This window comes from Protopterus annectens, chromosome 13.part0 (genome assembly GCF_019279795.1).
Source record: "Protopterus annectens isolate FY-2018-M chromosome 13.part0, PAN1.0, whole genome shotgun sequence".
Lineage (NCBI taxonomy): Eukaryota > Metazoa > Chordata > Ceratodontiformes > Protopteridae > Protopterus > Protopterus annectens.
This window is the reverse complement of record NC_056747.1, coordinates 744,585,117-744,609,129: the sequence shown is the minus strand read 5'-3', so window position 1 is coordinate 744,609,129 and position 24,013 is coordinate 744,585,117. Positions and strand designations below refer to the sequence as shown.

At 40.3% G+C, this 24,013-nt stretch overlaps 1 protein-coding gene across 3 annotated transcripts in view; it reads left to right on the top strand.

The window, feature by feature from the left end:
- Positions 1-24,013, top strand: part of SEZ6 (seizure related 6 homolog) — a 2,840,429-nt gene that overhangs the window by 2,337,035 nt on the left and 479,381 nt on the right. For all 3 annotated transcript variants that reach the window (XM_044054437.1, XM_044054436.1, XM_044054435.1), the window contains exon 6: positions 8,477-8,645. In XM_044054437.1, coding sequence (XP_043910372.1) covers positions 8,477-8,645 — 169 coding nt within the window. The remainder of the gene's footprint in view (positions 1-8,476; positions 8,646-24,013) is intronic.

Below are 24,013 nucleotides of genomic sequence, written 5' to 3'. Positions count from 1 at the left end.
GAAGGCATGATCTGCCTTTCACAAACCCGAACTGGGTGGGGTCCAGAGTTTGGATGTTACCAATGTCTTTGTTTATGAGTTCCATGATGATACGTTCCATGGCCTTGCTTACCAGGCTCGTCAGGCTAATAGGGCGATAGTTCCCAGGATGAGTGGTGGCTCCCCCTTTGTGGAGTGGGATAACTATTGCTGTGCGCCATTCAGTGGCCACAAAGCCTGATGTGAGACTATGATTGAACATGGTGCTTAGGTGGGGAGCCAGTTTGATCTGAAGTTTGTGTAAAACACAGCCTGGGATGTTGTCCTGTCCCATGGATGCTGTGTTTTTGGTTTTAGACAGTGCAGCTTTTACCTGCATAGATGTGATTACAGGGACTCTGCATCTTCCTCTATAGATATGGGCCCTTTAGGGAGTGAGGGGGGGGGGGGGTAAAGTTAGCACTGAACCTATCTGCCAGGATGTTGGCAATATCATTTGGTTCTGTAATTCTCGTGCCATTGTGTGGTAACTCAGAGCAGATCTGGGTGTTGCCATTGAGATTCTTGACATAGCTATAGAATTCTTTGTGGTTGCACTTAGAATCAGTGGCAAGTTTGTTTTCATAGCTAGCTTTGGAGGATCTTATAAGGGATCTCAGCTTCTTACTGAGGCTGACCAGGGAGCTCCTCTACTTATGGGATTTTTCTCTCTTTTGCAATAGTTTCTTCCTTCTGTTGTAGAGTTTGTTTATGGCAGGGGACCACCATATTGGCTTCCTTTTTTTGGAGGATAACGTCTTGTTTCTGTTTGGGATAGCACAGTCCATGCACTCATGTAAGTCATGTGGTAATGACTAAGTCTAGGATATTGTTGCTCCTGGTGGGGGTGTGGTTAAGTTGATCCAGGGCATTGGAATTTATGAATTCCAGAAAGCGTTGAGCAAAGGAGTTGGTACATGAATAGTTTTCCCAGTTAGTGGTGGGGTAGTTAAAATTGCCCATTATTAGGGTGTTTGGTTGAACCCTAATATTTTCCAGTATATCAAGAAAAGAGGAGTGGGAATCCTGGGGCATGGTGGGGGGGTCTGTAGCTAGCTATAATTTGGATTGCAGTTTTGCCCAGAGTTAGTTGCACTTGGATAACCTCGGATGCATTATGCTGCGCAACTAGCCTGGAGGTGTGGATATCCTTAATGAATATGGACACACATCCGCCTTTGGTGTTCCGGTCCAGTTAAGATGGCCAAAAAGTGTGGTATGAGTTATAGCCTGGTAATGCAGGGGTGCTCTCTACAGCCTTGAACCAGGTCTCAGTCACTGCACAGACATCAATGTTCTCCATTTTAAGGAGTGCCTCGAGTGAGTGCATTTTGAGATTTAGACTTCTAGCATTGAGTAGCATTACCCTCAGTTTTTGCTTGCCTGTTCCTGTTATGGTGGTGAATTTCTCATTTGAACCTTGCCTAAAAAAGGCACTATAAGGGTGGCAAGACCCTGAGCCAGTATCCAGAATCCCAGGGGCGACAGGTGCAGGCCATCTCTGGCAAAGCTTCATCATCTGTTGACCATGTCGTCCCAGGCAGACAGATACTGGATCCCCTTAGAATGACACCAGAAGCTTAGCCAATTGTTGAAGTCAATCATTTTGTCCTTGTACTGCGGTATCATTCTGGGTGATGACAGGATGCTACTCAGGGCTAGGGTCATACCTGCCTGGGCTACAAGATCGGAGAACTCTTCCATGTCTCTTTTCATGTAGTCCAGGGAGGTATGTCTCAGGTCATTCACGCCATCATGGACAATGATAGAGTCATATTTGTACTTGTGGAGTGACCTGAGTGCGTGGGTTATGTGGCGGATCCTGGCACCCGACAGGCAGCTGACAGTAACCTTCTCCTTGTTTAGCCTGGTGAGGGGGACATCAGTGTGCCAGACTATAGAGTCACCTATGACTAGTGTGTTGGGTACATTGTTTTGCCTTATGGGCTGTGGTTTATTGGCACACTGAGTCTGTGGGCTATGTGTCATTTGGGTTGTATTGGGGGATGGAGGTTGCTTGCGTTTCTGCTTTGGAGGTCTCTGTTGCTTGAGCAGATTATTATTGAGAGCCTCTGCAAATGTTTTTGTGTTTCTATGTGTAGATGTTGGTGGTGTAGGTTTAGTGGGACTATGCAATGAGTGTGGTGTGGTGCAAGTGTTTACCTTCTCCTCTTGACTGTCAAGTTCAGTCTTGGTTGGAGAGAGCTTTACCTCCAGTTTGGCTAGATAAGTGCATCTCTCACAGGTTGTGGTGTTGGGTGGTAGGAGGAGAGGGTTGTCTGTGTACATGAGGCAATTGTTACATTGCCCCAAGATGCCCAGATTCATCAGATAGACAGGAGAGAACACTGGGAGATGACCCTTGGACATGCCTGAATAAAAAACTACTTTCCTCTACACAAGTGAGGAAAGTGAGTATAAGAGCTGTTTTTCTCTGAGCAAGTGAAGAAAGTAAGTACAAAAACTGTTTTCCTCTAGGTAAAGAGGAAGGTTGAGTACTGTAGTATTTTGTAGCTTATTTAGTGTTAACAACAAGTTCTGAAGAAGTGCTGAGCACGAATAAGCAAATTCAAGAGCTAAACCTAAGAATCTGTACCTGGATCTTATGGTAGATAGGCTACCTAGTGCTTACAACTCCCACTGATAAGCAAGAAGACTTCCCTCCAACACAGAAAGGCTTGGGGGGCTCAGAAGCTTAAAAACAGTCCTGGATACAGCAAATCTGTATCTGGGCTAGACTAGTTACAGGAAAGATGGGAAACAAGTGCAAACGTGGGCTTTTAAACCAGTAAGTTGAAAGAGATGGAAAAACTGCCAAATGGCGAATAAACTACAATTTCTGGGTCAGAAACCACTCTTGTGGTAGATAGGCTGCCTAGTGCTTACCACTCCCACTGATAAGCTAGAAGGCTTCCCTCCAACACAGAAATGCTTTGGGGGCTCAGAAGCTTACAAACAGCCCTAGTTACAGCAAATCTGTATCTGGACTAGACTAGTTACAGGAAAGGCAGGAAACAAGCTTAGATTTTTTTTTTGTAAAGTGGAAAGGGAGAAAGAAGAAACAGAAGATAATTCAAAATTAAGGACCTAAGTGGCTTGCCCTTCACAAATGTTCTGTCTGTATTAAGTAGAATGAGCTAGTGACACTAGACTGGAATAGAGCTGGGATAGAGCTGAACAGATGGGACTGGTAGGAGTGTCTGAAGTCAAAATATGATCTCACTATACTCGGTTGAGTGAGCAAACACTCCCAAGAGGAGTGTTCAAACACAAATGTACAGGAGAGGTGGGCAATTCCAAAGCCACCAAGATTAATGCCAAAACAAGAACATGGAGGGAGGGTGGGAAACTAACTGCAGAAAGAGAGAGAGAGACCACAGTATTTTATGAAACAATTAAATAGAAAAATAAATAAAACCCAGATGGAAGGTAGCTGGAATGCAGTCGTCATAATAGTTGGACAAAATGATGACTGCATTCCAGCTACCTTCCATCTGGGTTTTTGTGTGTTCAACTAATTGCCTCACCATTTGGGACTGTCTGAGCCTGTTGGGATATATTACCTTAGAAAAATAAATAACTACAGAGAGACACAGACCACAATACTTGTACTTAACTCAGCTAGTAGTGCAGTTGATTGTAGTTATGTAGCAGAAGCCAAACAACTCAGATATTGAGAAATAATATATTCAAAGATATGTGACTAACACTTAAAAAACAGAGAAACCCTGTAGGCTAAGAGTTTAACACTGAATATCAATGAAGTGAAACACAATAGCCCCCACGTACTGCAGAGAGAGAGAGAGTGAGAGAGACCACAGTATTCTATGAAACAATTAAATAGAAAAATAAATAACTACAGAGAGACACAGACCACAATATTCAATTAAACAATTAAATAGACAGAAAAATAAAATGCAGTACAATCTTTAACACTGCAAGTTTGTACTTAACTCAGCTAGTAATGCAGTTGTTGTAGGTATGTACCAGAAGCCAAACAGCTCAAATATGATGTTGATATGCTTCTGCTAAATTAAGCAAAGAAGTCATCTTAGATTTATTCTCCTCATGTTTCAAAACTTTCACTACATTTGGATCTTGTGAGGTCAGTAGATATGTGTGGAGTCCCACGATTGCAGATCTGTACATGTAATCAGTTTCAAGAAGGCCCATCCCTCCTTCAGAACGGAGAGTATATAATCTTGATATACACTGATTTTTATAAATCATTTGGTGAGCATGAAGCATCCTTCTTGTTTTAATATCTAATCTATCCAACACTTTTTGGGGCCAGTCACTCCAAAACTGTAAGTTAGGACAGGAAGAGCAACTTGATTTATAGCGTGGATCTTGTTCCTAGATGTCAATGCTGTTCTCAGGATTAATTTAAATCTTCTAAAGTATTCCTTACTGAGATTTATTTACATTTGTTCATGTTTCATTGCTGATCATTCATCAGTTCCCAAATATTTATACACTCCCTCTTGCTCAAGTTCTTTTATATCACATTCTTGCCCCAAACTGATGTTTTCCTGGTGCCACAGTTTTCCCGCTTTAAAGGTTGCTTTTGCAAATTTATCAAGACCAAATGACATTCTAATATCATCTGAAAAAGTTTTGACAACCTGCAGCTGTGCTTTCAGTTCATCTGATGAGCTATACAGTTTTAAATCATCGACAAAGAGAAGATGGGAAGTCATTAGACTTTATTGTTTTCTAGGAGCCAAATTGTAACCATGGCCTACGTTGTTAAGTAAACAGCTTAATGGGTTAATGGCAAGGCAGAATAGCAACGGTGACAGAGAGTCACCCTGGAACATCCCCCTTTGAATTTTTATCCCTGGGATAATAATCCGTCCTTTATCATGGATTAATTGCAAAGTGGTCTGCCATTGTTTCATGGTTACTGTAATGTAGTTAATCAGTGCAGGGTGTATCTTATACATTTTTAAGCATTCTTTTATCCATGAATGGGATACTATCAAATGCTTTATTGTAGTCAGTCCATGCCATACTTAGATTCTTCCCCTTTTTACAGTATCCACTATACCTTTTTTTAACAACAAATGAGCCTTTGTTCCATATGACTTTCTTTTATTGCCCTTTTGTTCTACTGCCATAATTGAGTTTTCTTCTAAATGACTATAAATTCTGTTGGCGTCAATTCCCATGTATAGTTTATATGTCATCGGAAGGCAAGTTATTGGTCTATAATTTTTAGGGGAGCTTGCAGGTTCACTTGTAAGAGCATTGTTTTGTCTGTTGTTAGTCAGTGTGGTGTCTATTCGGGGTGCGCATATAAATAGTTCTTACTCATGGCTAAATCCTCATGCAAAGATGTTAATACTTTTAACCAAATGTTTGGTACTGCATCTGGGCCTAGGGTTTTCCAGTTAAAGGCTTTTCTTAAACTTTGTTTCAATCTCTCTGGCTGTTACTTCAACCTATTTCATATCCTGTACCTTTAAACTCCTTATGTTTTCTTTTACTTCTTCTATCCATTTAGCATCTTTGTTATGTTCCACAGGATCTTCATAGATACTTCTCCAAAATGTATTTACTTTTGGCGTCCTTTCAATTCCTTTTACCTTATTTCCCAGTTCTCTATAAAACTTTTTTGGGTCATCAATAAGTTGCTTATTTTGTACCTTTGCCTTATATTTATCTGTCTATCTTCTAAGTTTTTCCGCCTGTACTGAAATTTTTAGTTTTTATTTGTGATAGTGTGTGATAAATCCTGGTCTGTTCTAATACTGCGCACTGCTTTTATCACATCTCTCTATCTTAGTATTTTTGTTGATCTCTTCTCTCTTCTATACTCTTCTAACAGTGACACTTCTTGTTTTAATTGCTTTATAGTTTTCCCGATTCGATACTTCCATGATGGTATTCAATTTCTCCCCTTCCTTTCACTCACTACTATGTGTCCTTGTGAATTAACTTTATCAGTTATTAATTTAGCTGCACAGTAATATATCCTGTTTACTTCTGTTATATCACATGAATCTCTATGGGCAGTCCTAATTACTGCATTCATTGGTTTTATCAGACTTCTTACTTTTTGGGTATTATTGACCTTCTGCAGTCTATTTCTTTCATTGATCTTACTATATCATCTTAGTCTTCTTATTTTTTGTATTCTAAAATTTTCCATATCTGGATTCCTTTGCCTGTATTTCTCTTCAAATATCTTTGGTGCTACTCTTTGTACTGGTTAATTTTGCTTTCTCCTTTGCATAAATATTACACCATATTAAATCTCTTTTCCTTTCCCATGTCCATATTTCTTCTTCAAATGTCTCCTGATCTTCTTGCTTTTCCTTATTCTGGGGACTCAATCCATCATGCTTTGATGTAATATGTGTTAGACCTTCTACAGTATCCTTCACGTCTCAGGCACTCCATATCTTCAACTTCTATTTCTTTAACTTCTGCTTTACTAATCTTCTTTTCCACATTCCATCTTTGTGATATTAATTTTCTATTGTGAAATCTTCCATATCTGGAAGCCTTTGCCTGTATTTCTCTTTGAATATCTTTGGGGCTGCCATCTCTATATTAGTAAACTTGGCTTTCTCCTGCGCATAAATATTGCACCATATCAAATCTCTTTCTTTCCCATGTCCATAATTCTTTTTTATATTTTTCAAATATCTCTAGGTTTTGTTGTTTATATTTTTGCACTCCCTCAAATGCTTCTTTTTCCAAACAGATCAAAGTTTCTTGATCTCTGTACCTTTTTTTCAAAAATCTGTTGTATTAATGAACGCAAATTTTTATTTGAAGCTTCTGAGAGTTTTTCCTGCGAAAGTACTTTTCTTTCCTTTAATTTCTCTCTTAATCATTTTGTATATCTGGTGTATCCTGTGTCTGGAAATTCTGGGTTTTTTCCATAATGGTAACAATACATAATTTCCTTCTTATCCTGAATAGTTCACTCTATTATCTTTATGGCTCTTCTTTGGCCAGTCGATTTTTGTGATTTTTTGTGGACTGCTGCTTCCTTCTACAACGGTGGGGGGGGGGGGCATCCTCCCCCTGGACTTGGCCTGGTCCCACTGTAGGAATGTTTCCATATTTTGAGGATTCTACACCATCATTTGTTCCAGTCCTGGCACCAGTGTGCCTGCCAGGATTGGACACTTTTTTATCCTGGGTCTTGTGCACCCAGCTATCTTGTTTTGTTTTTGACTTACCTCTGTCCATGATATATTCTTTGATATAGAATAGATATATTTCTTGCCTATGTGAGCCATGTCATGGCTGAAAAGGGTCCTCAAACCAATCAACTTACCTGATTAACAAACTGTAAATAAATAAATAAATAAATATTGAAGGAATCATGATTAACCTAGAGGGGTGTTAAGCAAGCCAAAGTAGTTAAGTGGTGGCATTTAGCTAGCTATTCAGAAATATCAATGTTTGATACTACGTCATTCCTAAAGCTGCCTTATGCATTTGCTAAAATCTTATTTTCTAGCCACAAAAGTTACTGCTTCCAGAAGCAGTAATGCATTCTTAGTCAGAGGTGTGTTAACTCACCACAGAAGCCCTATCAGGATGAATCTTCACTTACTGCCAACTCTGGGTTACCAGCAGTTGATGTATACAGTTAGTGGGGTGGCTTGGATTCATTTTTTTATTTTAGATTGCCTCTGTCTCACACAGCCCTTGATATCTTCATGATGTTTGTCCTTTCCACAGCATGCCTTACCCTGGTGATTATCTGTGGTTTTAGAAGCTGCTGTGGAATAAGAGTGCTGCCACATCCTTTCCATGCAAAAGACCCTACTCCCTCACCTGGGACAGTAGGACTGCATCTTGGGAATTCTAGTGCACAGCATGATGTAAGACAGCATACAGTGTAGACTTCAACCTCTGCAATGTTGAAAAAATGTCATCAGTATGGTTGAATGTCTGCATCAGAGCATGACACTTAAAACTTTTTTTTTAATTTATGTGTGCATGTTTAGAGAAAGGACATAGACTCAGGACTGTAAAAAAAATCTTTGCATCCAAGTAGTGTTATAGACCTAGGACTGTAAAAAAAATCTGTGTGTGTGTGTGTGTGTGTGTGTGTGTGTGTGTGTGTGTGTGTGTGTGTGTGTGTGTGTGTGTGTGTCTGTGTGTGTGTGTGTGTGTGTGTGTGTGTGTGTGTGTGTGTGTGTGTGTGTGTGTGTGTGTGTTGGGTGGTCGGCTGTTACATTTTTTACAGCTGACAAAACAAGAGAGCACCTCTGCTACACAGTATTACTGTTCAAGCAGTACTCACAAAAATATGTATAATGAATATACATATCTTCATAATAAACATAAACTCATGAAAGAGAACTGACCCTATGGAATGTCAGAAAAAGTCACTGGCTAGTAAGTTACTGTTTAAGAAATCCACACAAGGGAGTCTATAGCATCTCCTATATTTTTAATTTCCTTTTCCCCTCTTTGTTTCAAAATCTAGCTTCCTGTGGTGGAGTAATCAGAAATGCGACTCTTGGCCGAATCATATCTCCTGGTTTCCCTGGCAACTACAGCAATAACTTGACATGTCACTGGCTGCTTGAAGCTCCAGAGGGCCAAAGGTTACATCTGCACTTTGAGAAGGTATTACTGGCTGAAGATGATGACAGGTATGCTATATTATTTTGCATGTTTATACATATATATATATATATATATATATATATATATATATACACACACACATATATATATATATATATATATATATATATATATATATATATATATATATATATATATATATATATTCATAACCTTTGTTATGGTTTTGCCTTAAGTGCTGCATTTCAAATACTGAATGAACTTATGTAGAAAAAAGTAAAGTAATTATACTTCTTTATCTATCAAAGGCACCCAGCTTTGCATTATTCCTCATACCTTATCCACGTTATGAAGTTATTGTATTACTTTCGCATACCCAAGCAAGGATTTTTTATCTACATGCTTTAGGGCAGGATGGTTTTACTTTTTTTCCCTCACATTTTCACCAAACCCTGACATGATTTAACACTGCAGTGGTAATCTCAGTTAATATTTTCCACCTTTAAAGGTGTGGAACTGTAAATGAAACAAGTCAAAGGGAGAGATGACAGTGCTATCAGGACTTTTAAGAGAACATGTGGCAAAATTAATGTTGATCTGAATTTTTATGTTATTTTTTCCATATACTGAAATTATTAAATGTAAAACCACTAGTAGGATGTGAAATGACAATACTCCATTATGTTAATTCTGCCTTACTAGTACTACTAGAGGGTGAAAATACTGCTGAAACATAGTCCACCTACCTTACTGATAGCAAGTTTGATGTGACAGTGTTTACCAACGCCATGCTGCTCATCAGCGTGTCCTTATTCAAATATGAAGTGATGCCATCATCAGGATTTTTTGACAGGTAATCACATCTGTAGTAGCATAACCTTCTGAAAAGACATGTATTCCTGTACAAGCCCATTGGTCAGTGGATTTTCTTGGCTGAAGGACAGGAAATATACAGGTACTGCCCTTGCTGTTATAAGCCAAACAGCAAATGTCTTTGCATCCTGTCTGTCAGCATAGTAATGAGATGTGTTACTTTACAGAGGAATAATCCAGGAGCTTTGGTCTACATAAAACAGCATGCAGGGTAGAAGTTGTTTCACGTTGTTCTGAAAAATGCAGCATATTCAAACTGGAAATGTGTGTGTGTGTGTGTGTGTGTGTGTGTGTGTGTGTGTGTGTGTGTGTGTGTGTGTGTGTGTGTGTGTGTGTGTGTACAGAGGGTTAAGGATGTGGAGCTGTCGTGAATGTACTAGTTAGTGCTTTGGGGCACTTGGAAATTTGGGCTAGGCTCCTCAATGGTCCCCAGGACTGCAAGCCTACTACCTATGAACCTATTTGTCTGTCTGCATTATAAGGAAGTGCATCATAAGTAGTTAGACAACAAAAATTGGTGGGCACATTAAGGTGTATATGAGCTAGATCTGGACATCCGGGGACAGTCTCATGATGCCTTATTTTGTGCTGGGTGAGCTTAGTCAGACCAAAATCTCACCAGGGTTACACCTAAAAGGGTTTTCCAGTTATCAGAGAAAATAATAACTAAAGTAAACAAAACTCATTTTAATCACTTTATTTTGGAAAGTCAATTGTGGTATGATATATATATATATATATATATATATATATATATATATATATATATATATATATATATATATTATTATTATTAGAAAATTATCACAGTACAGCAGTCCTGACAGCTGTCTGTAGTATAAGTCAAGAAGGATGAGAGAAAAAGGATTTAAACATTTTTAAGATGCCCTGAGCAAAGAGTATTAGCATGCTACTTCCAGTTTAATTGCATCTTGCATTTTAACTCACTCTCTGACATTGTTTTGTGATAATCAGTCTTTCCCCGCTGAATGTTTATATACTCTAAATGGCTACAGGTTAGTGACAGCTTAATCTTTTCTTGAGAGTACTGAGCAGTTTCTGTAGCAACTAGCCATGACGTCATGGACTGAGGACTGAAATGTCACTTTTGACAGCATGTCTTACTGGCTTCAGAGGTTTTGTGAGGCTGGCATCTTATAAAAAGTTGTGTAAGTTGATATGTGAAATATAAGCTAAATGATTCTAACAGTTGATGTGGTTAAATGTTTTCCCTGTGGATTCAAAGCCCGTTTAGCTGTAAATACTTTTAAGTTAGATCTTTAAGAGGATTTCCACTAAAATCAAAATCCCCAATGGAGTTACAAAATTATGGCTTATCTCAGCAAATCTTGTACAGCACTGAAAAGGACCGTGACCCCAAGGGCCCTATTACAAGAGATTTCTAACAACTTGGTAGAAAAGTCATCCGGCTTTGAAGACTTTGCTGAGTCTTAGGTAAGATGAGGTCAAGCAAGAAACTGACCTGAGATCTAAATACACACAGCTTCCTCCTAACAGCACCTGCAGCCATATTGGCATGCTGCCACAATCTCCCTGCTTCTTTGACTTCCTCCATTTTTTATTTCAATGGTTCAGCACAGCTGTTATTAACTTGGGAGGGGTGAGGAGCAGGAGCTTTAAAAGGAAATAGTTCAGTGAATTGTCTCCCCACCCCCACACCCAGATGTCAGACAGGCCCAAGAACTAAGCTGACAGAGCAGCAGATATGCAGATTTTAGTTAGGTCTGCCAAGCGCTGCTGAATTGATAGCTTGACTTTAAATGTATGCAGGATTATAATTATTAGAGAAAAAATGTTTATTTCATATAGGAGTAACCTGACTTATATATCAGCCAAAGAGGAAAAACACTGATGACTTTCTTTCAAGTCTTTTTTTTTTCCAGCTAATGTTAGGTTATACACAACTGGACAGATGTCTTGTGGCAAAGTAATTTTACTCAGAAACACAACATGGGAATAATTTGTCTTGTAGCTACCTGTCAGTTCTATAGCAAGACCTTTGTACACAGTGCTTTTCTGAGAAGAGGTATCATAATGGCACAATGAGACTGTGACATGAAGCAGGTTAGAAGTACACTGACACAGCGCTCAGCAGTATGCACTCGGTCAAAATACACATCCCTCAAATGAGGTTGCTGTGGTCAGTCTTTCCTTTTGCCAGAGGTGAGGTGACCACAGAGTTAATGAGTTAATAATTAAGGTTTACGGGTACAGGGGGTATGGGATATGGGAGGGGGTCCCTGTTCATACAAAAAAAATAATCATTTTAAATACCGTATTGATCACTTCTTTTGTAAATGACACAGTTTTCACGCCAATGTTTTTCAGTGCAGTTTCAGGAAATCAACCTGAACTGCCCCGGAATGTAGCCAGTCATTTTCATTTCATATTTATAACTATAACTTAATATTTTTGCATTCTAGTTCACCTTGTATCTGAAAAGTGTAGATATGTCAAAACACTACCCATGATTACATTTATAACGTCAAACGGTAAAAACTCTCCTGTTTATGAAGTCAGCTTCATAAAGTCAGCCATTCAAGAGCCCAAACAAATAAAACAAAGCAAAAAAACAGCAAAACAGCATTTTGTGCAGGGGACGCATAACCTCTGAACCCCTATATTTTACACACACACAGACACACATATATATATATATATATATATATATATATATATATATATATATATTACATACATTTTTTCATATGTTGTTCTTGGTCTCAGAAGTATTAGCTAACATTCTCTCTGATTGTTTTATTTGTACAACTGCGGCACCTCCAGGATGGTGTAGCCCCGCTCCGTTTGCCCTCGCTAACGCTCATGCTCACTTCGCTCCCCTACCCTACCCCCATCCCCACCCAACCTCACATCACTTAAACTTATAGTTATAGGCCACACTCTCCTTCACACCTATCATCCACCATAGCAACACACTCCACCACACCCTTAATACTACCCCCTTAATAAAATCCCCAACCCATACATTTGTAGATATTACCCTTATACACACCCCACTCTTTCTGAAACTAAACAAGATGTACTCCACACAACAAACCCAATGACTAAAAGTATTATTCTACCCATTAACAATCTCCACTCTACTCCTGCTTTCCATCTTCTCCTCTTACCACATTCAACTTCATATCAGCACCCCACCCCCATGGCAGACAAAATCCATAGCCAATCCCATACAACTAAAAAACTTCCCTATATTGCCATGCAGCCTTACCTCCTCCCAATCCTTCTCTTACTTGCACAATAAGCTGACAGTCAAAACTAACCCTCACTCTTCTCAAATACAAACTAAAATATTACACAAACTAACTAAACTATCTACACCTACTCCAAAAACTCACTTGCTGTGGCGACATACACCCTAATCCAGGACCCATTATATCAACCAACACAAACTCAAATCAGCTAAATCCTCTATACCACAAACCTACCTCATCTCTCCTCTAACATAAATGTGAGAAGTATACTTAAAATTCAGAACCTTCATGCCCTACTAGCTTTATACAAACCAGATATCATTGCGTTAACTGAAACATGGCTTAAACCAGAGCACCACAATAATGAGATCACAGCCCCTGGCTACAATATTATATGTAGAGATAGAATACAGAAAAAGGGAGGAGGTGTAGCAATATTATTCCAAAATCATCTCACCATAGAACAATTTGATTGTAATATCCAAGAAGTCAAATATGTAGACCTTATCCTTGCCAAATTAAAACTAAACTCTAACAACCATGTAATTATTGCAGGTGGCTATATTCCACCAGGCAATAACATTACTATAATGGAAAGTCTGCTAAACTGGATCTCAAACTCCCTTCCACAGGAAACCATACTACTAGGTGACTTTAATATTGACTGGCTTAACTGCTCCAGCCACAATCCCTCTACCTACATTAACCTCCATGGGTTTACCCAAATGATATCTATCCCCACTAGAATTGACAAAACATCCAAACGCCAGTCCATCTTAGACAGGATTCTGTTATCTGACCCCACTCTCACACAGCAATCTGGCTGTCTTCCTGATAGCCTAAGTGACCATCAATCAACCTACCTAATTAGGAACAGATCCCACTACAGCAGCCAACCCATCCTCAGAGTAGTATGTAATAAAAAGACCTTTAGCACTACTGACTTCATCATGCAATAAAATGCCGTAACTGGATTCCCCTAAAACAACTATCTCTAGACAAAGCTGTGCAGTACTTTAACTCAACCTTCCTAAAAATCTTAAACTGTCATGCACCCTCCCGAACCATAAGAATAAAAACTAACTAAGCCCCATGGTTAACAAAAGATACTAAAACTACAATGAAAGAAAGGGACAAGGCCTGGATACAATTTTTAGAAACAAAACCACTACTCGGAGACAAAACTATCTGTAACTCCGCGAAAAAAACAAAAAACAAGTTGATAAAACTAATTACTATAAAAACATTCTCACAACCCTCAAAAATTCTGGGCCACAATAAATGGTATACTGCACCCAGGAAAATCCACTACTCTAACCCCTGTGTTACTAAACAGCCACGATAACATTCCCACACAATTTAACACTTTACCGAAACAGTCCAAAAACTTGCCAGTGCCCAGAATAGTACTAGTAGTCCCATACCAATAGCTACCCTAACCCACCCCAATACACAAAACAATACCTCCAGCTTTTCCCTGCACCCAGTGCTCACTAAAGTAATTTCTAAACTCCTTGGGAAACTTAAACCAACCACACTAGCAACTGATAGCCTACCAGCAGATTTCCTTCAGATATCGGCAGAGGCTATAGCCTATCTTGTGTCTATTCTCATAAATAGGTCACTATCAGAATGCAAGGCACCTACCTCATGGAAAACATCACGTATTATTCCACAACACAAAAGAGGTAACTCCTTACAGCTCACCAACTATCGCCCAGTCGCAATTCTATCACCTTTATCCAAAATATTAAAAAAGAGTTGTTCATTCTCAACTAATGCAGTACCTCCTAAAAAACAACCTACTTTCCAAATCTCAACATGGCATTAGACCTTCCCATAGCACCACCACAGCACTACTATTGTTTACCAACATAGTTAACCACCATAGAAACAAGGGTCTATTCATATCTTCCATATTCTTAGACTTATCAAAAAACGTTGACATTGTAAACCACAGTATGCTCCTTGAAACTCTATCTACCCTAAACTTAAGCTCCTCCTCCATATTATGGTTCAATAAGCTACTTATCAGGCCATCAGCAAGCAGTTCTATGGCAAGACCAATTGTCCCCCCTATTACCAGTATCCGTAGGAGTCCGCCAAGGGTCCATCCTCAGCCCATTGCTGTTCTATTTACCAACCAGATCTCTTCATCCTCACTCACTGCCTCAGTAGTACAATACACAGATGACACCACCATTATATGTGCCACCCCCACCTTAAATGAACTGCAAACCCTATCCCAAAATAACTTTACTCTAGCCGAAACATGGTTCACTAACATCAAACTTATTCTTAATCTCCCCCAAAAAAAACTAAATCTTTTCAGCCCTGTTAGATCTCTTCCTCTAAGCAATAATTTTACCATAAACTCCAAAGATAATATTCAAATCACTCCAACCACACACACACTAAACTGCTAGATGTAGAAATTGACAATCACCTGAAATTTGACATCCACATAGCACAAACCATCAAAAAAGTAAATAAAAAGCTTGGGCTCCTCTATAGGAACAAACAGTTTATCACTAAACATACCAAAGTCAGTATTGCAATGACTCATCTCTTATCCATCCTCCTCTATGCCTCCAGTATCTTGAGTAATCTCCGCCAGACCGATCTAAACAAAATCAAATCTTGTTATAACAAGATTGCCAAGTTTGCTACTGAAGCCTCACATAGGTCCCATCACTGTCTTTCCCTTAAGCAGCTCAACTAACTGGAGCTGCCTCATCTACTGCTACTCAATCAACTCTCAGTAGCACACAAGTACTACCTTCCTGATAAAACGCCAGCACTCCAGCATCTAATTCAGCCCCACACTACCACTAGAGCCTTAAGATCTAGTAACCAGAACCTCATAAATGTCATCAAATATAAAAATGATGCTGGTAAATCTCGCTTTGCCTGCACTATTGCCAGAATCTGGAATTCACTACCAAGCCTCATAACTTCTACTACTTCTACTATTCAATTTAAAAAACTCCTGAAAACCCACTATTTAAACAATTGGCTTTGCTCATGCTACTCACCAGGTTAATCCATACCAATGCACTGTTGTAAGTATTCTGCTAAGAATCAACAGTTTTCCCCTGGAAAGTTTGTTAATCTGTTGATATTTACTTTACAGAACTAATATCTGCCTTCTATAATACTGGCAAACATTACCTGTTGCCTCAACCAAAGATCTTATTGTAATAAACATTATTACCAGCGTGCTTTTATCCTTCATATCATCTATGTCTAAACTGCTATTTATGTTTATGCAAAAAAAAAATCAAGTGCAGTTTCAATGTTGACTTATGTACTTTACGACTTGCCTACCTCAAGAGTTTGTTAATCTCTACTTCACTGTATGCTTATACGTATGCTTATAATTCTCTCATGTATTGTATTGTATTTTGGAGCTTTTCTCCCCGGACCTCCACTGAAAATGGACCTGTATCCAGTCGGACTTTCCCAGTAAACAAATGTAAAATAAAATAAAATAAAAATAAATAAAGAAGTAGTGGAATTAAAGGATTAAGGAGCAGTTAACAAGCTGTTGTATGTGGTCCTCCAGTGGAACAAGGTTTGATTCCCTCAGCCTCTATTGCCTACCTGTGTGACTTTGAGTAAGTCACTTAACCAGACACCACTCCCGAGGTGAGTCTGGAAAAGGTCCATAGAGATCAGTGCTCTACCCTGGAAAACAAATACAAATAAAATAAAATAACATAAAATAAATTCTAGACTGGATTCATGATGGAAGTGTTGTTTGGTGTAACACTGAATGATAGGTGAGACTGGGTCAATATGTTGAAACCAGGGCTGGCCTTAGGCCATTTGGACAACTTTGAACCTTTAGGGCACCGCTCCCTCAGGAGGTCCTGCAGTAGGTTATGACAGGCTTTACATGACATAGACATGTGCCTGAGAGACATTGCAAGACATTTTCTGCTGGTAGACGTGCTTCTATAATAGTTAGTCTTTGTTCGAAGAGCAGACATTTTTGCCATGCATTGAAGCAGTGCCCATTGTTATTAGTAACTACAGCTTCACGCGTGCTGTGTGGCTCACATTACAGTAGTAGTTAGTTGCTGTTGCTGGGTGCTAAACAGGGTTTTCAACCCAAAACTGGTTGGATTAACCATCTGGTTTTGTATACCACTTCAGTTGCTGTCTCGAAAGATAAAACCAGGCTTAATGTGAAGACTGCCAGAGAGATACTATGTTTTCTTTTGCTTTTCTTCCTGACACATGGTTTACGAATGGTAACTAATGAATACAATTACAGCTGTGGAACAGTCAGCCTCAGAGGGCATGAAAACCACCACTAGTAAGCATAACAAAAAGAAAACACAAAAACTAGAGGCAGACAGAATGCTAATTGATTCAGCAGTATGGCAGAGAAAGGTTTCTGCAGTTACAGACAGGAGAAAATAATCCCAGAGAAAGGAAACATGAGATGTGTATGCTGAGTGGTGAGAGGCAGAGGTGGACATAAAAGTGATTCACACATCTGTAAGAGGAAAAACAGTATCAGAAACTGTTTGACTCATATATGTAGTACAGTGATATCACAGTTTCAGTCACATACAAAAAGGGGACAAATGGTTGGACTGGATGGGGGAAGAGTTTTGCGGGGGTGTATATGTGGATATTGTTTCATACCCACAGGGAAAGACCCATTATTTTCATAAGGTTGTGGTAGCCCTCAATTAAAAAAAAAATTACAAGCTTCTGAATGGGCAACTTAATATAGTTAACTAAATGACCATCCAGTAGCCAACTACATTGATGGGGTCCATTATTTTCAGCTATCATTCGTCCATATTCATAGGTTCATAAGTAGGTACTAGGCTATCTGCCCAAGGGCATTTATAAGCCTAGTCAGAATGTGTTGGCTTTCACCTCCCTTTTAGATTAGTTTCCTGAGCCTCTGTCCAGCAGGGCCACTGAAGTGATCCCAGGGGTAAATTTATGATTTCCCATCCATTCGTCAAGATTTCTCTTGAAGAGAGTCAGTGAGGGGCTTTGCCTAACATAGATTGGGATTCTATTCCAGAGCGAGGGACGTCTCTGGGACAGGAATCTATCCCTCCAGCATGTCCTATTTATTGTTGTGCTGAGGTTTAAATCCCTAGAGCGTGTGGCTCTAAGAGATTTGGTTTTCTTGAGGTGGAGCATGTCCATTAATTCCGGGTTAGACATGGCCTTGTACGTCAGACAGAGATCACCTCTCAGTAGGCGGTAAGCAACCGAGTAGAGCTGGAGTTTCTTTAGTTGAGCTGCATAGGGCATCCGTTTGAGGCCTACCATCCTCTTGGTGAGGTACTTTTGTGGTCTTTCCAGTTGTTGCAGGTGTCGAGTAAGGTACATCCCAAATGGGGCATTGTACTCTATTATGGGCCTGATGGACGATGAGTAGAGAGGCACAATAACCTCTCTTGATCTAGATGTGAACCCTTTTGTGATTAGGTGGGCTACATAGAAGGATTTTCTAACCCCTTTGGTGATGTGATTATCAAAGGAGAGGTTGCTGTCTATTTGGGTCTCCAGATCCCTAATTACATCTTCCGTACTTAGTGGATTACCACCTATGTGGTAGTTCATTGGCACTTTGTTTTTCCCAAATGGGATGACTATGCACTTTTTGGCATTTAGCTTGAGGCCATGGTTCTGACACCAGGTATTCGTCTCTGTGAGACCCTCCTGGAGGATGTCTGTGTCAGCCAGAGAGTCGACTATGGCCCCCAGTTTGCAATCATCTGCGAACTTGGTCAGCCATAGTCCTCCTGTGCTTGCCTGTACCTCAGAGACGTATATACCAAACAGGAGGGGTCCCAGGACTGAGCCCTGTGGGACGCCACTTGTAACCGGTTTAGAGTCAGACATGGCACCCACAACTCTGATCATGTGAGTTCTATCCATGAGCCAGTTGGCAACCCATCTCGTGACATAGGGGTTAATGTTCAAGCTGGTAAGCTTATCTATAATGCCAGAGTGGGGAATGGTGTCGAAGGCCTTTGCGAGGTCCTGGTAGGCTGTGTGGACTACCTTTCTCTCATCTATGGCCTTGGTAACTGTTTCAAAGAAGTCAACTAGGTTTAGGAGGCAAGATCTGCCTTTAACAAAGCCGAATTGGGGAGGGTCCAGTGTCTGGAGGTTCCCAATGTCTCTGTTAATGAGTTCCATGATGATGCACTCCATAGCTTTACAGACCAGGTTAGTCAGGCTTATAGGGTGATAGTTCCCAGGATCCGTTGTGGCACCACCTTTGTGGAGCGGGATAACTGTTGCTGTATGCCATTCTTTGGGTACATAGCCTGTGGTAAGGCCGAGTTTGAACAGTGAATTTAGGTGAAGAGTTAGTTCATTTTGGAGCTCATGTAAGACGCAGCCTGGGATACCATCCGGTCCCATTGATGCTGTGTTTTTGGCTTTGGAAAGGGCTGTTTTCACCTGTTTGTCTGTGATGTCTGGGGCTCTACATTCTTCTGGGATGGACGTGGGCCCTTTTGGGGGGTGATGGGGAGGGTAAAGTCTGCACTGAACCTGTCAACCAGGATGTTGGCAATGTCAGTTGGTTCAGTGTTTTTTTTGCCATTTTGCACTAGCTCAGAGCAGATCTGAGAGTTGCCACCTAGATTCTTGACATAGCTAAAGAAGGCTTTGTGATTGTCTTTAGAGTCATTGGCAATTTTTCTTTTTAAGCTGGCCTTGGATGGTTTTATGAGGGATCATAGTTTCTTGCTAATACTGATCAGGAATGCCTTCCCATTTTGGTATTTTGCTCTATCATGTAATAGTTTCCTCCTTCTGTTGTATAGCTTATTTATGGCCGGGGTCCACCAGACTTGTTTCCTCTTTTTGGAGGAGTGTGTCTTGGTTTTACTTGGGATGGCTTGATCCATGCATTCCTGTAGGTGCTCATAGAATGCATTTGAGCAGCATTATCCCTTAGCAAGGGGGCTTTGAAACTTTCCACCTCGGTTTGGAGAAGTGTGAAGTTTGCTTTTGAAAAGTTTTTCACAGTGATTTCCTTGACTGGGGGTGGGGTCGGGATGTGGATATCCAGTGTAATTAGTTTATGGCCTGATCTTACCAGTGATGGGTTTACCTCTGGTGTGGAACATTGATCCCCCATGTTGGTGATGATCAGGTCCAATATGTTGTCACCTCTTGTGGGACTGGTGACCAGTTGTTCCAGGACGTTTGAGTTTATAAACTCTAGGAAGCATTAGGCAAAGGAGTTAGTACTTGAGTAGTTTTCCCAGTCAATGTTTGGGTAGTTGAAATCACCCAATATCATGGTGTTAGGTAGGACCTTCATATTTTCCAGTGTTCTCAGGAATGCTGAGTGGGGGTCCTGAGACAAGGTGGGTCATCTGTAGCAAGCTACAATCTGAAAAGCAGCTTTGCCCACTGTTTGTTGCACATGGATTGTCTCCGAGGCCTTGTGCCGTGCCACTAACCTAGAGGTATGGGTATCCTTGATGAAAATGGATACACACCCGCCTTTTGTATTTCAGTCCGGGGTTTGGAGCCGAAAGGTATGGTATGAGTTATAGCCCGGTAGTGCTGGGGTGCTCTCTGGAGCCTTGAACCAGGTTTCTGTTACTGCCCAGATATCAATTCTCTCCATACTGAGGAGTGCCTCGAGTGCATGCATTTTGAGGTTTAGACTTCTGGCATTGAGTAGCATTACCCTCAGTTTTTGGTTTCTTGTGTTGTTTACGGAGGTGGTTTTGTCTTTTGAGCATTGCCTAAAAAAGGCACTATGGGGGTGGAAAGAGCCTTGGCCAGTATTCGAAAGCCTAAGGGTGACAGGTGCAAGCTGTCTCTGGTGAGCAACATGGCTTGTCGAGCATGTCATCCCAGACTGACAAACACTGGATCCCCTTTGAACGACACCAAAAGCTTATCCAGTTGTCAAAATTGATCATTTTATCTTTATACTGTGGCATCATTCTTGGTGAGGGCAAGATGCTACTCAGGGTCAGGGTCATACCGGTCTGGGCTACATGATCAGAGAGCTCCTCTATGTCTCTTTTCATGTAGTCCAGGGAGGTACGTCTCAGGTCGTTTACATCAACATGGACAATGACAGAGTCATATTTGTACCTGTTCTGGAGTGACCTGAGTGCTTGTGTTATGTGGCAGATCCTGGCACCTGACAGGCAGCTTACAGTAACCTTCTCCTTGTTCAGTCTAGTGAGTGGGACGTCAGTGTGCCTGACAATAGAGTCAGCTATTACTAGTGTATTGGGTGTGTTATTTAGCCTTAAGGGCTGTGACTGTGTGGCACACTGACTTTGTGAAGTATGTGATACGTGGTTGTTGTTGGGGGGTGGAGGTTGCTTGGATGTCTGCTTTGGAGGTCTCTGCTGCTTTGGCAGATTTTTATTTAGAGCCTCCGAGTATGTTTTTGTGTATTTATGTGTGTTGTTTGCTGGTGCAGATATGACTGGTCTATGTGAGACTGGTAGTGTGGTGCAAGTGTTTCCCTTCTCCTCATGACTGACTGTTCCAGTCTTGGGTTGAGAGAGCTTGTCCTCCAGTTTGGCTGTATAGTTGCATCTCTCACATATATTTGTGCTTGTTGGAAGGAGGAGAGGGTTGTCTGTGTACATAAAGCAATTGTAACATTGCCTCAAGATGCCCAGATTCACCAGCTGGACTGGAGAGTACACCTGAAACTGCCCTTTGGACATGCCTGAACAGATAAAGTGAACTGTTTTACTGATTGCCCAGTAGGGACGAATAGAGAGCCTTGTACTTCTTTATAGTATAGGGGGGTGTAGTGCTAGCATTTATTAGTGCTTACTAAGAGATTTGAGCAAGTGCTGGACTGGAAAAGGAATGGTTTGAGTGCTTAAGTTGAGAGTTTGACTAGTTCCAATGGAAAAATTGAAGAGCAGACTTCAAACATCAAAACTTCCATTTCTTGATGAGTAACTCTGTTTGTAAAATGTGCATGGTTGTATTTTGTAGGCCACATTTTAAACAGTTACAAATATCATCTTGTTTCTGTAAGTCAAAATGTTTCTAAAACATGCATAGAGAAAAGATATGCTCAGCTGAAAGTGTCAAACTACTAAAAATTATATTAGAAACTGTTACCACTGAGGCCTGAAAATTCTGTAAGCTTCTTTGTTGAAATATGTTACACTACTGTGATATAACCTGCAGTAATTCACACAATGGGATAAGAAGTTAGAGAGGGTTGTTAAGGCTATTAGCCCTGGATGATGGAGAAGTAACTATTCTCACTCCAAATGTTTGGAGCTGAAGCAGTTCTGCTTACGTAGTCATAGCGGACATAGCAGTGTTCAAGAACTGTACTCCATACTATTTGTCCAAGCATACCAGGACGCAGTTCCATTATGAGATATTTCTTCACCTGAGGGCATAATTACTAGATATATCTGTCTCCTACTTCATCATCATCATTTTCCAAACTGTTTGTCCTGGTGAGGATTGCAGTGGTGAGGACAGCATTGACCAGACTTCCCTATCCCCTGCATCAGTTTCCAGTTCATCCTGTGGGATCTGCAGGCAGTTCATGGCAGTCTGAGAGGATAACCATTTGAAATGTCAGTATCCACTACAGTGAGTCCAAAAACACAAAGACCGAATAGCCAAAATAACAAACTTACATATACTAAGTCTGAGATGGCCATTTCTCTGGATATTCCATTTTCTCTGAGATATGAGATTCTTGGAGTTGGGGTTGGTATATATAACATCAGGGAGTTGCAGAACGTTTGGACCCCTGCAAAAAAGAAGGTTAAAGAGAAGAGTCATTTTCAAGATTTGTTCTTCTCCTGGAATTTGTCTTTTTTTTTTGGCTTGTCGGCACACAACATTTCAAGTGACGACATTTGTATAAGGAGTCATATGAGAGATATAGTATTCCAACATGTCCTGAAAATAAGTTGCACAGCATAGTTAAGATAAATTAACTCAGTGGGTTAAAAACTAATTAACATTGCAGCATGTTGTTCTTCTTTCGGCTTTTCCCCGTTAGGGGTTGCCACAGCGGAACTCTGGTCTGCTAATGATTGGCAGTAGATTTTTACGGTGCCGAGGTGCCAGCTCGACGTCCAACCTTCAACGAAGGCACACCTATGCATTTCTTTTGAACGCCACTCGACCGCGGGGAGGACATGCAGACTCCACACAGAAGGCGCTCCAGCCGAGAATCGAACGGGAGAGCCTCTTGCTGTGAGGCGACAACGCTACCGCTGCACCACCGCAGCTTTCTAACACTGCAGCATGTATTGATGTATTATTCTGAAGATTTAAAGTTGCCCAGTCCATTTCTAGTTTAGACCATATGAGTTAGTTTATATCACACTTGACACCATTTTCAATTTGAATTGATAACATGCATTTAAATAATAACAAAATCTTGCTTGCTAATTTGATTAAAAGCACTGTTTATCTAAATTACTAGCTATTTTGTTTTTTATTCTTTGAACTGATTAATATATAATCAAAGCTTACAAATGTCTTACTAGGTAAGGGTTAATGCTTTCCAATACATTTCAGTATTTCAGCCTCACATTAAGAGATAGTGCCTTGTATGTGGTTCTTTTATCTCACCCTTGCCACCATAGTAAGCTGAAAATGTAATAAGTACGGAAATAAAACTAACATGTGCCTAACAAGACTGTGTTTCAGTAAAGTGATGTAGTTAAGGTTTATTTACATTTGTTCCAATTTTACACTCTCTGTCCACTGTAGTACATCAGTCATGTACAATCACACAGCATTTATTGGTATGCCATGCTAGTATTCCAGTAGTTTAATCACTCAGCTGGTAAAAAAGAAAAAAAATTAAACAGTCACTCAAGCTGCAGAGAAATGCTTGTATAATGTCATGTGTAGATCATCTAACCTCATAGTGCTCTAATTTATCGAGCTATAGAATGTATTTTTTTACATGTTTTTTGTCTCTATGCTTGCCTCAGGCTTCCCCTACCAGTTTTGAGTCCATTCTTTTCTCTTTACTGGGTATCTCTAGAAAGGATGTAACAGCTGACCAGAGGCACTACCATCCTGACAGCCATGGAGGGTGCCATGTGCCTTAAGAAGCATCCTGGCACTGAAGGTATTTTCTGCTATAGTCCTAATCTCACCCCTATTGGTTGATATGAGCTTCTTCTCACACTCTATAGAGGTCTACTGTCACCTGTTTGTCATTGCCAAGCACATGTTCTCAGTACTTACAGTTTGAAGGCTAAGTCTCCATTTCTATGGTGGCAACCATTCAACTGTAACCACTACTCTCCCCTCCCCAGGGTGAGTGAGAAGCATTGAACACTCACTTTCAT